General features: G+C 41.1%; 1 protein-coding gene across 1 annotated transcript in view; it reads right to left on the bottom strand.

The window, feature by feature from the left end:
- Window positions 1-17,577, bottom strand: part of LOC126187587 (band 3 anion transport protein) — a 588,329-nt gene that overhangs the window by 518,456 nt on the left and 52,296 nt on the right. The window contains exon 2 of the mRNA XM_049928766.1: window positions 12,493-12,722. Coding sequence (XP_049784723.1) covers window positions 12,493-12,549 — 57 coding nt within the window. The 5' untranslated portion in view covers window positions 12,550-12,722. The remainder of the gene's footprint in view (window positions 1-12,492; window positions 12,723-17,577) is intronic.

The raw sequence follows: 17,577 nt of genomic DNA, 5'->3' as shown, positions 1-17,577 counted from the left end.
TTCTTTGTTCAGTTAACCTGATTTCGTAATTACTGCAGTATCACCATATACTCTCTCAACTTCTAGGTGCTTAACATTTTTGTCAGTGAGTAAAGAATAAAGCAATAGTGAAAGTTTGGGTCAAGTCTCCAAAACACCGCCACGCCAAATGTGGGAACTGGTGAAGAATAAGCTTTGACATGCTTCAAGATAGCTTCAAGATAATAGTGTCCTATCGTTGAACAAAATGATATTCAAATAAAATCTATGAAAAATTACAATTTCCAAGTAATTAGAAAATCAACAACTGAAAGAATAAGAAATACCACGAGAAATTCAACGAGGAACAATTTACATTTCAAGTAACGGCAGACTTCCACAAAACATCCGAAATGAAAACAAAAATTAGGAACATATGTTCAAAATGTTCAAATGTGTGTGAAATCTTATGGGACTTAACTGCTACGGTCATCAGTCCCTAAGCCTACACACTACTTAACCTAAATTATCCTAAGGACAAATACACACACCCATGCCCGACGGAGGACTCGAACCTGCGCCGGGATCAGCCGCACAGTACATGACTGCAGCGCCTAAGACCGCTCGGCTAATCCCGCGCGGCATTAGGAACATACCCCGCACCAAACTCAACAGAGAAGGAATCTAAGATACATTAGTGTTTCAGAGTACTGAAATTTGGCACCTCGCCAGATATTATACAAGGAGAAAAATAAAATAAATAAAAATACGAAAGAGCTCGAGAAGTTACAACAGTAACAGGAGGGTTTAACCTTGCTGGACATGTCCAACCAACTCGTAAGAATCTAGGAAATAGGTTTAATACCAGTAGATTGGAAATGTAAATTACTCCAGTCCTTTCACAAAAATGAAGACAAAACGGGTGCCAAGAATTTCAGGCAGGAGAATATAATTTGTGAGAGGAATGATATTCCTTCGTATACCTCCCAAAATTATAGTACTGTTAGAATACTAAGTGGATACACGGATAGTAGAAGAGTATCTGGACCATATCTGGAAAGAAAGGACATGTGTCAAATAAATCTTCAACTCATTAATAGAGACAGACATGACGAAGCAAAACTCTAGTCATTCGTGCATTCAATTCTACAGATATGCCAGTCCCACTTCGCCTGAGTTCAACGTACATAACGAACTGTTGAACTCAAGCAAACTGTTCTCATAAACATTAAACCCATATTCAAGTTTCTCACCAGAATACTGCACCAGTGAGAAAATCATTAGTTGGTTTATTTTAATTCATTAGTTATTTTATTTAATAATTCCTGAAGTAACCGAGCGTCTCATTGTTCTAGCATGTGATGTGGTGCATCCTTATGAGACTGACACGTAAACTGTATGAAAGTATTGAATATGGCACATCCTCTACTCTAACACAACACCGTTTGTTGTTCATTTAGATCTAGGAAGGCACCCTCTAATCCACTATTCTTCTGTTATTTTGCGAGAACGACGTACGCTGAGAGAAAGTCGTCTTAAATTGTTATATTTTTCCATTTCATTTCTGTTATTTTGTATCTCTTGTGACTAACGTAAAACTCTGTTCGAAAATTAACAGTACGGCAGTATGAAAACTGGAACATAACTATTGCGAAGTCCCATCTAACGTAATGCGTCACTGTTTATTGGTTTTCACTCGCGTGCTAGGCCGGGCCGGTATTTATAAAGACGATAAACAGATGCCATCTGGCGCGAAGGATATTTTCAGCCGAAAGGCTTTAATGCTGTCTGTTCCTTAGCGGGCTGACTGGCAACGCGCAGCTGGCGACTGGTGGAGTCAGTCAAAGGACCCAAACTTTCAAATGTACTCCAGCTATGATGCTATCAGGTTAATAACTAGATGGGTGCTGTTCTTTATGATACTGAAATCTCGATTGCACTACGCATCTGGTTTTAAAAAATGTTGATTATTCGTCACCTCACCTTCCCGGACCCGTGGTCTTGTTTACACCTCTCAAGCACTGCAGTAGCTACCCCTCGCCAAGGGCACAGCGCTGTACATTAAAAAGAGAATAACGAAGTCATCAATGTCAGATATTTTAAAAGTATTTTTCTAAGGAGCTACTACATCGAATTCGTGGATTTGCACGTGGAACGGCTTTAGTAACACAACAAATTTTTAGTACCTTTCATTGAACATAAACTATTTTTAAGCCTGAGTACAGATCGTGGTGCATCAAGGCCAATAATAAACATTGGTTATTGTGGCCCGGTAATCATCTTACAGTTTTCTTTGCTTTCGAGCATTATTATCAGTTTCAAATGTAATTGTTTTCATGCGCTATGCAAGACATATATGTGAGGTAAACCTATATCTACGTATCATCCTTGACTCTTGAGAGTAGCGCTCTCGTGGGGAAGAACTTAACTAATACAAAAAGTTCACACGTTAAAGCTTGCAAAGCACGAATAACGAATTACGAAAGAGGAAAGGAAAGGACAAGGAGGAAGCTAGGGGACTGATTGACAACAAATGTCTATTGCATTAGCAACTGTAACTTCGAACAACACGAAGCACTGCATTTAATTATTTTGGCTCTGAGGGTAAAGTTGTGCCACATGAGCAACAATGATATTGGATTTTGTTGCAATGGTTAATGAATCAAGAAATATTACTCATAAGCTAGAGTAGAAGGTTGCTGTTTGTTTTATTTTTATGAAACCACAGAATTTGTAAGTACACTCCTGGAAATGGAAAAAAGAACACATTGACACCGGTGTGTCAGACCCACCATACTTGCTCCGGACACTGCGAGAGGGCTGTACAAGCAATGATCACACGCACGGCACAGCGGACACACCAGGAACCGCGGTGTTGGCCGTCGAATGGCGCTAGCTGCGCAGCATTCGTGCACCGCCGCCGTCAGTGTCAGCCAGTTTGCCGTGGCATACCGCAGTCTTTAACACTGGTAGCATGCCGCGACAGCGTGGACGTGAACCGTATGTGCAGTTGACGGACTTTGAGCGAGGGCGTATAGTGGGCATGCGGGAGGCCGGGTGGACGTACCGTCGAATTGCTCAACACGTGGGGCGTGAGGTCTCCACAGTACATCGATGTTGTCGCCAGTGGTCGGCGGAAGGTGCACGTGCCCGTCGACCTGGGACCGGACCGCAGCGACGCACGGATGCACGCCAAGACCGTAGGATCCTACGCAGTGCCGTAGGGGACCGCACCGCCACTTCCCAGCAAATTAGGGACACTGTTGCTCCTGGGGTATCGGCGAGGACCATTCGCAACCGTCTCCATGAAGCTGGGCTACGGTCCCGCACACCGTTAGGCCGTCTTCCGCTCACGCCCCAACATCGTGCAGCCCGCCTCCAGTGGTGTCGCGACAGGCGTGAATGGAGGGACGAATGGAGACGTGTCGTCTTCAGCGATGAGAGTCGCTTCTGCCTTGGTGCCAATGATGGTCGTATGCGTGTTTGGCGCCGTGCAGGTGAGCGCCACAATCAGGACTGCATACGACCGAGGCACACAGGGCCAACACCCGGCATCATGGTGTGGGGAGCGATCTCCTACACTGGCCGTACACCACTGGTGATCGTCGAGGGGACACTGAATAGTGCACGGTACATCCAAACCGTCATCGAACCCATCGTTCTACCATTCCTAGACCGGCAAGGGAACTTGCTGTTCCAACAGGACAATGCACGTCCGCATGTATCCCGTGCCACCGAACGTGCTCTAGAAGGTGTAAGTCAACTACCCTGGCCAGCAAGATCTCCGGATCTGTCCCCCATTGAGCATGTTTGGGACTGGATGAAGCGTCGTCTCACGCGGTCTGCACGTCCAGCACGAACGCTGGTCCAGCTGAGGCGCCAGGTGGAAATGGCATGGCAAGCCGTTCCACAGGACTACATCCAGCATCTCTACGATCGTCTCCATGGGAGAATAGCAGCCTGCATTGCTGCGAAAGGTGGATATACACTGTACTAGTGCCGACATTGTGCATGCTCTGTTGCCTGTGTCTATGTGCCTGTGGTTCTGTCAGTGTGATCATGTGATGTATCTGACCCCAGGAATGTGTCAATAAAGTTTCCCCTTCCTGGGACAATGAATTCACGGTGTTCTTATTTTAATTTCCAGGAGTGTATATTAGATAAGGCTGCGTTGTCTTCGAATAGAGATCTGGTTTTTATGACACTGATCACAGAATGGTAGCGTACCTCGTTTAATAATGATACTATGCTTTGACTGGCGGTGACGACTTTTATTTATTTCACATAAAATTTGTAACCAGAACTAAAATAATATTAACGCGTGATGGAAGCAGCAGTGAAACACTGAACAGGGGCAGTGACATTTCGCCCTAGTACAGGAACACGACAAAAGACAAAACTTGATTTGTCTTTAAAGGGCAAGACGTCTCGGTCAACAGCACTCAAAACGACAGAACTAAATAACTGTTCAATAGAACAATGATAGAAAAAACGTACTATTGTAGAACAATATATTTTAGAAATATGAGACGGAGAGACTCTTCCTAGAAATATAAGCGCATTTTGTCTCAATTCAGATGTACGAGAGAGAGGGCTGTGCCATCTGGTTCACCTTCAATGCCGATTTTCCGCGGAGTTTATATCACCAAGTGCAACAGTTAAGTAGTTGTATATCCCTCTTGTGTCAATAATATGCACCCATTTGCAGTAGCACTGAGACTGACGACAGTGCGGCCTTGCTTACAGCGGTAGTAATGACGACGCGACGTACCCGGGGGGGGGGGGGGGAAGAGGGGGGAGATGGAGGAGGGGGAGAGAGGGAGGCGTGTTCAATTTGGTCCTTCTGCTCTGATTCTGCGGTAGGAAATACATCACTGTTGTTTGCAAATCGTGTCTCTAGCTGAGATGCGTCAGGGTTGCTCCATGATAGACATGCGTTTCGTTACTCTGTGGAACGTAGTCCAGTCTACCCATGCTGAATGTTATACTCACTGCAATGTATGTAAGTATGTATATCTACATTTCGAGAAATTTATGAAGAGACGGCATTTGGTAATGACTGCTACTTTTTGTTGGTTGCAAACTAAATGACCTCTGAGATATCATCTGCATATACCTGTGAGACAGGCGAAATAACTTCAGACTTCAAGAGAAACGTAATAATCTCAATTCCAAAGAAAGTATGTTGTGACAGGTGTGAATATTACCCAATTACCAGTTTAATAAATCGGTTTAAAAAACCATGGTTGCAAAATGCTAACACAAATTCTTTACAGAAGAATGAAAAAACTGTTAGAAGCCGACCTGGGGGAAGATCAGTTTTGTTTTCGAAGAAAAATAGCAACACGCGAAGCATTACTGGCTCTAGGACTTATCTTAGAATGTAGGTTAAAGAAAGGCAAACCTACGGTTATAGCCTTTGTAGACTTAGAGAAACCTTTAACACTTTTGACAGGAATACTCTCTTTGAAAATTTTGGTGGCACCTGGTGTAAAATAGGAGAGAAAGACTATTTACAACTTGTACAGAAACCAGACGGCAATTATAAAAGAGTCGAGGGGCATGAACGGGAAGCAATGGCTGAGAAGGGAGTGAAACAACTTTATAACCTTTCGCCGATGTTATTCAATCTGTACATTGAGCAAGCCGTAAAGGAAACCGAAGAAAAATTTTGGAGTAGGAAATAAAGCAGTTGTTACGAAAAATCGGAAATTAGTAACTCTTCATATCTTTACATTTTGTATACTATCCAGACTTTTTATTGCAAAACACTGCTTTATACTCTCCGTTAACCATCGCTTTTCTTCTACATATCGTCAAAAACACCATGTTTTTTCAGCTGCACGCTGTTCGCTAAAACTGATGAAAATGAGCTGTAGTTAGCCGAGTACCGCTTAATATGATAAGAAGTTGAAAAAAAAAAAAACCATAGACTTCTTAGCAGCAGTACCAGCATAGGCCTAAATTCAGACTGAAACAATATAACTTTCGCCGATGTTTAACTCCAAATAAACAAACTTTGGGGAACTCTCTGATGATGGCCTCGAGGTGCAAAAAGTTGTTTAGATGAAAATATAGAAAATAGTGTTTTACGAAACAAAATTTGGATAGTGGGAACCCATTATCAGTACCATATATTAACATCGAAAAAGAAAGTATGTGACTTATTATATGAGTATTACGATACTTCTTAATTATTTACAATGTGGCCCAACAATTCCAGAGTTTACTTTTTTGCCGTACTGTTTCATTAAAACCTCGTAAATCATGTTGATAATTTGGAAACAAACTTCAACGAAAGGAAAATTTTGGGTTAACATTTTATTATAATTTCGCCGCACATTCGCACTGTGAGGGTGATAATATCTTTTCGTGGTAGTGCCAATTACTGTAATAAGCAGGGAACACCTCTAGATAGTGTAATTGCTGTAAACCAGCTGAGATAGCGCCTGTTAACACTTGAGAAGACGAAGGTCTGATAAACTGGTGTCGACGCACGGTGAAGTGACTCCTATGGTGGCAGCATCGATCAGTAAGCTGTTACACCGCTAAACCGCTGTACGGTGGCGGCCATGAGATAGATTCCAACAGGACCGATAAACGGTAACAAAACTGCCGATATCTTGTCTCTAAAAACCCAGGAATCCGTCTAAATACGCCAGCTGAAAAGTAATGAATACCTCCAGTATGCATGTGCGCGCATGCAATACAGATAGTTCTAAATGGGGGGGGGGGGGGGGGGGGGAGGAGAGGGGGAGATGGCACAATGCGTTAGCGTATTGTTACTCCGCTTCCCTCACTAGGAGAACCGATACAATGCTTATAGCCACTGTACGACCTGTTTAATTAATCTCATCTTGTATACAGGCAGATTTCCAGCATTTCTGTGCAAGAATAATAAGCTGTCTCAGATTTGTTTTTTTAAATATGAGTTCTACACTGAAAACAGTATAATGATAGGAAGTAACTGACACCAGTGACTGCGTGAAGTGTCCAAAGGCTGAAAATTGGCGTGGCATATGGAACAGCAGCTAGAGAAAGATTCGAGGTTCAGATCAGTCGTATCTTACTTTTTACACTAGCTAATATGTCTGAAATGTTGCTACTGAATTGAAAGACAGTCATTCCAAAATATGAAACAACCCTTTTCAAGATATAATGTATAAATATTAGTCCAGATAGATTGATTAAATTTAAAAAAAAAGTATGCATCTAGCATCTATCAGTCTTATCAGGGTTCATGGGCACGTAGATTGATTCCATATTTTTCGTCCTTCACAGTGAAATTAAAAACATGACTGGTTGCAGTTTTTTGTATATATATTGAACAAATTCTTAAACTTCCGTAGCGGAAAAGCTTAACAGCGAAATTTATGTTATTTAAGTATCTTCTTGAATAAAAACATCGCTGCAACTGTATGATTACTTAATGTAGAACCACCACCGTTTCGTAACGTTAGTTACATTATCAGGTGAAGTCAATTACAAAATACAAAGTACATTTGGTATTAAACTTTTTCCCGATTTCTGGAAGTTTATGTTCAGTTTTGGTTCAATTCCGTATCAGTTTTCATTGACCGAAGAGTAAAAAATGTTAAAAGAACTGCGATTCGAGCCCGCGTGCACAGAGAGTTGACTGTGATCTGAACACAGGCCTTAGCCCACTTGGGCAACGCTCCCAGTAAAACACATCTGCAACGCATCTAAATCACTGTCTTCGATTTCTCGAAACTCTTAAGCTGCGCCGCAGATGTTTTCCTTGTTTTCGAGTGTTTTAACGATTCCACCTGGACCCAAATTGATTCTGTGTATGACATTCAAACTGGATGGTTTCAAAAATGGATACCCAGTGATCTAAGCTTGTTTACATGAGTTATTTTTGAGCGTCCCCCAACTAAGTTCATCGAAATCGATAGCTCACAGTTTCTGGCCCCTTCCCGTAAAATCTGTTTCAATCTTTGCTCTTTTTTTCTTTCAGATGTTCCATTTGCTCTTCATATTGTCACCAAGAAACGTCTAATACATTTATGTTACAGTATTGTAAACTAACACGAATCATTATTTTTGTCGTATCACAGACACATTCATGTCACAAGAAGCATCACAGCAAGCACTTAAGTATCTTTCATGCCGATGAAAAATGTAAAATGAGGTATTATTTTGATTCATCACAGAGCTAAATGAGTAGCAATACACGTAATACATGATGCCTGAAAAAGTGAAATACTGCGGCTACTTTCTTTTTTTTTTTTGTACGCATACTTGACGTGCGATCTTTGGTTCTGAATTTTGTTTAATTCTAAGCTGATGCAATTATGTACATGCTTGTTCTGTGACACGTACAATAATTTCTGCAGTCTGATGTAAGTATGATGACTCCTTTATCTTCCACGAGTGTAACGAATACATTAATGATTTCGTCATTCTGAAACACTGCTCCCGTGCCTGGCAGAGCTTTTCTTGTCCATATATGCTTATCATGAGTAATGTAAGGAAAACAAGAACCAGTAAATTAGCGATCGTTACTGACTGCAAGCATTGTGTTTTACTTCTCACTTCCTTTGATACAGAAATTAATAATCACATATTTATATTATTTAATGCGTCATTACTTATAGAAGATTAAAAAAACTCTAAAAATGGATAAAGTTTGTGGAAATAACAATGTCTTTATTTCTCTCCCGTGCGCTTCACAAGAAAGACGCCATTACTAACGAAACAGAACCTGAAAGCTATAGGGAAACAAGGGAAGTTTTCACCAGCTGTCGTACAGGTAAGCTAATAGAGGATCACTAAATGTAAAATAATAGCTGCTCATTCATTAGGAAGGTAATATCTGCTTCAGGCTTTTGTCTCTTGACAGGGTCGTTATAACAAAATGATATTTCTTTTTTCTCGAGGTATTTTTTCCTGACTCATTAAGCGGAGTGTAAAAATTGGAAATATATCTTAAACGGTTCCTTTGAGGATTTTCGGAGACACGAGCAGCTAGAAATGATTAGATACGTGTCCACATTGGGCGACGCCGGTAGATCAATAACGAAAAATATTGGCAGCTGTAACAACTTTTATCAGCATATCATTCCCAGGCAGTGTTACATTATGTTTTGTCACACTGTGACATTTAATACACACTCGTTACAGATTGCAAGCATTATGTTTTACTTCTCACTTCCTTTGACACAGAACTTAATAATCATATTTTAAAAGATAAAAAAAATATCTAAAAATGGATAAATTTTTTGGAAATACGAATACTTTAATTTCTCTCACGTACACTTTACAAGAAAAACGCCGTTACTATAGAAACAGAACCTCAAAGTTAATGGAGGATCAATAAATGTAAAATAGTAGCTTCTCTTTCATTAGGATAGTAATATCAGCTTCAGGCTCAGTTCTTAACAGGATCGTTATAACAAAACTCCTTTTTTCTCAAGCCATTTTTCCTGACTCATTAAATGGAGTGCAAAAATTGGAAATATGTCTTACACGGTTCCTCGGAGCGTTTTCGGAAACACGAGCAACTACAAAAGATTAGATACGTGTCCACAAGAGGGCGACGCCGGTAGATCAATAACGAAAAATATTGGCAGCTGTAACAGCTTTTATCAGCATATCATTCCCAGGCAGTGTTACATCATGTTTTGTCATATTGTGACACCTACTACACACACTCCCGACATGAGTACGCTTATTGATAACAAGAATGTTGAAACAATACGTTATTAGTATTAAATTTTACTCCTTAATTACCTGATTACCTAGACGATTTAAATAAATTACAAATCTTCTGCTTTTCTCTTTCCATGTAGATCTGCAGCTAGCTGAAATGAGTGTCACCTTTTAGTCAGTAATAGCTTTCGAGAATATAAACTGTAATTATTGGAAACAGGCACGAAACACTCGAACAAGAATGTGATGCTCATGAGGCGTTTATTAACAAATCTGTCTCAACTGAAGTACAATTGTTTGGCAACCAGTTTCGAATCAGCTGGTTCATTCTCAAGCCTGACCTGCTGAGACTACGAAAATATTACATAGTTTTCAGTGAACAGTGAATACAAGATGTAGAATTACAATACGAACAGTTCAAATGTAACAGAAATTAATTACTTAAATTCAGATATACTAGCATTGACAGTGTCTGATCTTAAAAACGACCATCAAAGTGCCAATATATGCTTTACGAAGAAATCATAGATGACTGTCTCAATCTACTTTGCAAGTCAGAATCAAACTGCAGGCCAATACAGCCTACGTTTAGAGAATTTAAAGATTAGAGAAAGCTTTTGACAATGGTGACTGGAACACTGTTTGAAATCCTGGCGTTATCTGGAGTAAAATGGGAGAGAAACACTATTTACAACTTGTACAGAAAGCAGACGGCAGTTGTAAGAGTCAAGATGCACGAAAGGGCATTAGTGGTTGAGAAGGGAGTGAGACAGGGTTGAATCTTATCCCCGACGTTATTCAATTTGTATATTGAGCAAAAAAAATTGGAGTAGGAATTAAAGTTAAGGGAGGAGAAATAAGAACTTTGTTTGCCACTGACATTGCAATTCTGTCAGAGACAGCAAAGGACTTGGAAGAGCAGTTGAACAGAACAGACATCGTCTTGAAAGGAAAGTATTAGATGAACATCAAGAAAAGCAAAACAAGGATGATGGAATGTAGTCGAATTAAATCAGATGATGATGAGGGCATTACATTACGAAACGAGACAGTTAAAGTAGTATAAGAGTTTTGTTATTTGGGTAGCAAGATGTGAAGTACAGAATGTAGTATGGCAAAGGCAAGAAAAGATTTTTTGTACAAGATAAATTGGTTAACATCTAATATAGATTTAAGTGTTGGGAAATCTTTTTTGAAAGTATTTGTATGGAGTGTAACCATGTATGGAAATGAAACATGGACACCAGAAAGTTTAGGCAAGAAGAGAATAGGAGCTGTCAAATGTAGTGCTACAGAAGAATGCTGAAGATAAAATGAGTAGATTACGTAACTAATGAGGAGGCACTGAACGGAATTGGGGAGAACATAAGTTTGTGGCACAACCTGATTAGAAGCAGTTTGATTCTGACTTGCTAAGTAGGTTCATTGATTGTGACAGTCATCTACGATTACTTTGTAAAGCATGTATTGGCACTTTTTGATGATCGTTTTTAAGATCAGACACTGTCAGTGCTAGTACGTCTGAATTCAAATAATTAATTTCTGTTACAATTGAACCGAACATACTGTAATTCTACATTTGTATTCACTATTCGCTGACAGCTTTGTACTGCTTTTTGTAGCCTCAGTAGATTAGGCCTGAGCATGAACCACTTGGTTCTAATACAGTCGTCAAACGTGTGTACTGCAACTAAGACAGATTTTTCAAGAAACGCTTCAAAAAATATTACAAAAGTTTGCTGGTCGTGTATCAACAAAATATTGAAACTGCAAATAAAAATGTGAAGATATACCGGGTGATCCAAAATTCAGTGTAAATTTGAAAACTTAATAAACCACGGAATAATGTAGATAGAGAGCTAAAAATTGACACACTTGCTTGGAATGACATGGGGTTTTATTAGAACAAAAAAAAAGTATTGCTAGACGCGTGAAAGATCTCTTGCACGCGTCGTTTAGTGATGATCGTGTGCTCAGCCGACACTTTCGTCATGCTTGGCCTCCGAGGTCCCCAGACCTCAGTCCGTGCGATTATTGGCTTTGGGGTTACCTGAAGTCGCAAGTGTATCGTGATCGACCGACATCTCTAGGGATGCTGAAAGACAACATCCGACGCCAACACCTCACCATAACTCCGGACATGCTTTACAGTTCTGTTGACAACATTATTCCTCGACTACAGCTATTGTTGAGGAATTATGGTGGACATATTGAGCATTTCCCGTAAAGAACATCATCTTTGCTTTGTCTTACTTTGTTATGCTAATTATTGCTATTCTGACCAGATGAAGCGCCATCTGTCGGATATTTTTTGAACGTTTGTATTTCTTTGGTTATAATAAACCCCATGTCATTCCAAGCATGTGTGTCAATTTGTACCTCTCTATCTACATTATTCCGTGATTTATTCAGTTTTCAAATTTATACTGACTTTTTGATCACCCGGTACGTTCATAGGCTCCCAAAATCGAAGTCATTTTTTATAAAATCTTTTTGGGTTTCGACTATCTTTATCAGTGACTTTATGGGACTGTAGAGGACCGCTGCAAACACGGTGGAAACGTCGCTGTTAAAGAGTTGTTTTTAGTTTCAAAATGACGGCGCCTAACACCCAGCAGGATTGTATTCAGGTATTTAGAAACGATGTGGTGGCTGTTTCGTTGAACTTTTACTGTTGAAAGGCAAACGTTAATGGAACTACGGTGTACACTACGGTATCGTGCTTCCTCAAATCGGCGATGATGGTGCGCTGCTGCCTGTGAGGAGTACAGCAGCTCTCCTGTTAGAACACACACACACACACACACATACGCTCGCTCGCTTACACACCAGATACAGAGTAGACGAGAGAGCGGTACTTACGATGCTGGCCTTGCGCAGCGGCACCATGAGCGACAGCTTCCTGCGTCCGTCAGCCATCTCAGGGCAGCGCTGGGCACGCGGCGAGACGCGGAAGGTGGCGCGGGGGGTCGGTGGTCTTCTTTTTGCGGGGTGCTCTGCCTATCCTGTGCAGCTGCAGCGATGTCCGCATGGGGAGCGGGCGGCGGGCGGGGGCGGGTCGGCACGCGCCCGTGGTTCACAGCGGCTCACACCTGCAACACGCCGCAGAGTGGCTCACATCACAACACTTCACTCACCCCATTAAGAGAATCAGAAAGTGAATATCCGGTGAAATAACGATACTTCTTACTGTGTCAAATTATACCCCACTCCCTCCTGATCAAGAATATCTATGATATACAATGAAGGCTTGACCACCGGATGTCATAGTTGCTAATGAGTCGTCCGGGCTATATGGCCGTGGTCGAGGAAACTTTTCGGTTCCTGACATTTAGTCCAGATCTGCGATGGACATCGCAGATTATCCTCGTGACGCTGAATCTTGCCTCATTCCTGTCCTCGGTAAGACTCGGTCGTCAGGAGCACCTCCGAAGATGCCCAGCGCAGTTCTGGACGAAACGTTAGGGACCGAAAAGTTTCCTCGGTCACGGCTGGCTCTGAGCACTATGGGACTTAACATCTATGGTCATCAGTCCCCTAGAACTTAGAATTACTTAAACCTAACTAACCTAAGGACATCACACACAACACCCAGTCATCACGAGGCAGAGAAAATCCCTGACCCCGCCTGGAATCGAACCCGGGAACCCGGGCGTGGGAAGCGAGAACGCTACCGCACGACCACGAGCTGCAAACTCGGTCACGGCCATACAGCTCGGAAAACCTATCAGCAACTAAGTACCGGGTGATCAAAAAGTCAGTATAAATTTGAAAACTGAATAAATCACGGAATAATGTAGATAGAGAGGTACAAATTGACACACATGCTTGGAATTACATGGGGTTTTATTAGAACCAAAAAAATACAAAAATTCACAAAATGTCCGACAGATTGCGCTTCATCTGATCAGAATAGCAATAATTAACATAACAAAGTAAGACAAAGCAAAGATGATGTTCTTTACAGGGAATGCTCAATATGTCCACCATCATTCCTCAACAATAGCTGTAGTCGAGGAATAATGTTGTGAACAGCACTGTAAAGCATGTCCAGACGCATGGTGAGGCATTGGCGTCGAATGTTGTCTTTCAGCATCCCTAGAGATGTCGGTCGGTCACGATACACTTGCGACTTCAGGTAACCCCAAAGCCAATAATCGCACGGACTGAGGTCTGGGGGCCTGGGAGGCCAAGCATGACGAAAGTGGCGGCTGAGCACACGATCATCACCGAACGACGCGCGCAAGAGATCTTTCACATGTCTAGCAATAAGGGGTGATTCTAATAAAACCCCATGTCATTCCAAGCATGTGTGTGAATTTTTACCTCTCTATCTACATTACTCCGTGGTTTATTAAGTTTTCAAATTGATCACCCGGTACATGTATGGAATTTGTATGTTGGGCGCATGTCGACAGGAAAGAGAGAGCATTCTCTAGACTACGACACACTCCATTCCTTCAGTTCAGCTGTGTTTATCCCGGCTGCAACAGACTTTGTCTTTATTTATTCTTCAGCTATTGCTTTTCAAGTTGGTCACCGCAATGCCAAGCAATTGTAAGTAACAGCTACACTTTTAAAACTACTGTAGACTACCGTAGACTACCATAAGCAAACCGTATTTATAGGAAAATTGAAACTGTCACTGTTAAATTCTAGTTTTATTCGAAAATTGTTGGTTTGTAACGTGAAATACAGCGATGTTGTAGTAAAATTTCAAAAAAATACAGGTTTATCATATGTAGTTGTGATCTTCAATCCAGAGACTGGTTTGATGCAGCTCTCCATGCTACTCTATCCTGTGCAAGCTTCTTCATCTCCCTGTACCTAATGCAAACTACATCCTTCTGAATCTGCTTAGTGTATTCATCTCTTGGTCTCCCTCTACGATTTTTACCCTCCACGCTGCCTTCCAATACTAAATTGGTGATCCCTTGATGCCTCAGAACATGTCCTACCAACCGATCCCTTCTTCTAGTTAAGTTGTCCCACGAACTCCTCTTCTCCCCAATTCTATTCAATACCTCCTCATTAGTTATGTGATCTACCCATCTAATCTTCAGCATTCTTCTGTAGCACCACATTTCGAAAGCTTCTATTCTCTTCTTGTCCAGACTATTTATCGTCCACATTTCACTTCCATAAATGGCTACACTCAATACAAATACTTTCAGAAACGACTTCCTGACACTTAAATCTATACCTGATGTTAACAAATTTCTCTTCTTCAGAAACGCTTTCCTTGCAATTTCCAGTCTAAATTTTGTATCCTCTCTACTTCGACCACAATCAGTTATTTTTCTCCCCAAATAGCAAAACTCCTCTACTACTTTAAGTGCTCATTTCCTAATCTAATTCCCTCAGCATCACCCGACTTAATTCGACTGCATTCCATTATCCTCGTTTTGCTTTTGTTGATGTTCATCTTATATCCTCCTTTCAAGACACTGTCCATTCCGTTCAACTGCTCTTCCAAGTCCTTTGCTGTCTGTGACAGAGTTACAATGTCACTGGTGAACCTCAAAGCTTTTATTTCTTCTCCACGGACTTTAATTCCTACTCCGCAGTTTTCTTTTGTTTCCTTTACTGCTTGCTCAATATACAGATTGAATAACATCGGGGATAAGCTACAGCCCTGTCTCACTCCTTTCCCAACCACTGCTCTCCTTTCATGCACCTCGACTCTTATAAATGCCATCTGGTTTTTGCACAAATTGTAAATAGCCTTTCGCTCCATGTATTTTACTTCCGCCACCTCTAGAATTTAAAAGCGAGTAGTACAAGAAAAAGCAGTTTCGTCAACAGAAAGGTAAAGAAAGTAAAGCAAAAGTACAGGGTGTTTAAAAAAGAATATGCATATTACAAAGTATTATTCTGTCCAAACTATCGATCGCTGCGCCTCGACTCGGCTATTGGAGAAACAAATACACAGTCTAGTTTATATTAATAGCCGCTAAATGTCAGTTGTCTTCTGTATTTCCTGGTAACCGTCGTATGTTTAAAATGGCTACTCCGCAGCAGAAATCATTTTGTGCGCTTGAGTTTGCGAAGTACGTTTCCGTGATTACAGTGCAAAGATGTTGCAGGTTGGGATACCAAACTGATCTTCCCAGTGGGTGGAACATTCGCTGATGGTATCAGCAGTTTCTAGGTACAGGATGTATATGTAAGGTAAAGAGCCCTAGCCGCCATTGTGTTTCTGAAGAAAATGTTGTTTGCCCGCATCTCGTGGTCGTGCGGTAGCGTTCTCGCTTCCCACGCCCGGGTTCCCGGGTTCGATTCCCGGCGGGGTCAGGATTTTCTCTGCCTCGTGATGGCTGGGTGTTGTGTGCTGTCCTCAGGTTAGTTAGGTTTAAGTAGTTCTAAGTTCTAGGGGACTGATGACCATAGATGTTAAGTCCCATAGTGCTCAGAGCCATTTTTGAAGAAAATGTTGCACGAATTCAAACTGCTTTCCAACGTAGTTCTTTAAAATCAACTCGACATGCCACTTGGGAGTTACAACTGCCTACAACAACAATTTGGTGTGTTTTGAGACGTCGGTTGGTTAAGAAGCCGTACAAGTTACAGCTGTTACAAGCTCTTCGTCCTGATGACAAACGCAAACATGTGGCATTTTGTAACGAGATTCTTGATGCTACTGACCATGATAACACTTTCGCACAACGCATCGTGTTCAGTGATGAAGCAACTTTCCATGTTAGTGGTCAGGTAAACAAACACAATGTTCAAATTTGGGGCCTACATAATCCACATGCAGCCATTGAACATGTACGAGATTCGCCCAAAGTCAATGTGTGTTGTGCGATACCCCGATCATCTGTTTATGGCCCATTCTTCTTTGATGGAAACGCGGTTAATGGTCAGCAGTATCTCGCTATGTTACAAAACTGGTTGTTTCTGAGGCTGCACGAAGACAACTTCATTTTTCAACAAGACGGGGCACCCCCTCACTGGTGTAGCCAAGTGCGTGAATATCGTAATGAAACTCTACCGAACCGTTGGATTGGTCGTCAAGGAGCAGGCGACTTGGCATGTCTTAGCTGGGCTCCACGGTCACCGGATTTGATACCCTCTGACTTCTTCCTGTGGAGTATCGTTAAAGAACGTTTATGTACCACCACTCCCACAGAACCTGGAAGAGTTGAAGAACTGGATCCATACTGCCATAACACCAGTGATGAAGCACATGCTTGCCCGAGTATGGGAGGAATTTGAGTATCGATGTTATATTGTTCGTGTCGTTGACGGAGGACATATTGAACATCTATAATCTGAACTTGAGAGGTTCGTAAATATGTGTGTAAAGTTCCATATTCGTATGTCTTAAAGTTTAATAACTATATGAATTCGAAATACGTATATTCTTTTTGTAACACCCTGTATATCAAACATTGATTCAATAGATCGTCAAAGTTATATAAAACGTGTTTCTATTATTCGTAAACAACTTTCGCATTTATCAAAACTGGAAACTCTTGCCTTTCATCAAGATGGAGAACATTCTATTGAATGCAAAATAACAACAGTTACATGTATTTTTCATGTTTTTGCATGTAAACTGTACTAGCTTCAGAAGTAATTGCTTTGGTTATAAAAAAACGCGCAAAAGTTACGTGATCAATAATTTTTATTACTTAAAGGACAGAAAATACACAGTGGACTAACACTGAATGATGTGCGTTTCTAGTTACGTCCAAAATAAAAAAAGAAGCAAAGAGAAGTCGTCAGCTCCCAATTTCTCTCTTACACATTCATTTATGATCCTTTCCCTACCTAACACTACCAGTAAACTTATTATTTACAACGTAATTTATGTAGTGTACCAAAACCAAGAACCTTAGACGCTTAGTTTAGTTAGAGTATAACTCTAGTAGCAGCTGAACACCATTTCACTGTATCGTTTACGTTTTACTCGTGGCATTTATTTGAAGCAGATGCATTAAT

This window comes from Schistocerca cancellata, chromosome 5 (assembly GCF_023864275.1).
Source record: "Schistocerca cancellata isolate TAMUIC-IGC-003103 chromosome 5, iqSchCanc2.1, whole genome shotgun sequence".
NCBI lineage: Eukaryota > Metazoa > Arthropoda > Insecta > Orthoptera > Acrididae > Schistocerca > Schistocerca cancellata.
Note: the sequence above shows the minus strand (reverse complement) of the source record. Positions and strands in the feature narration are given on the sequence as shown.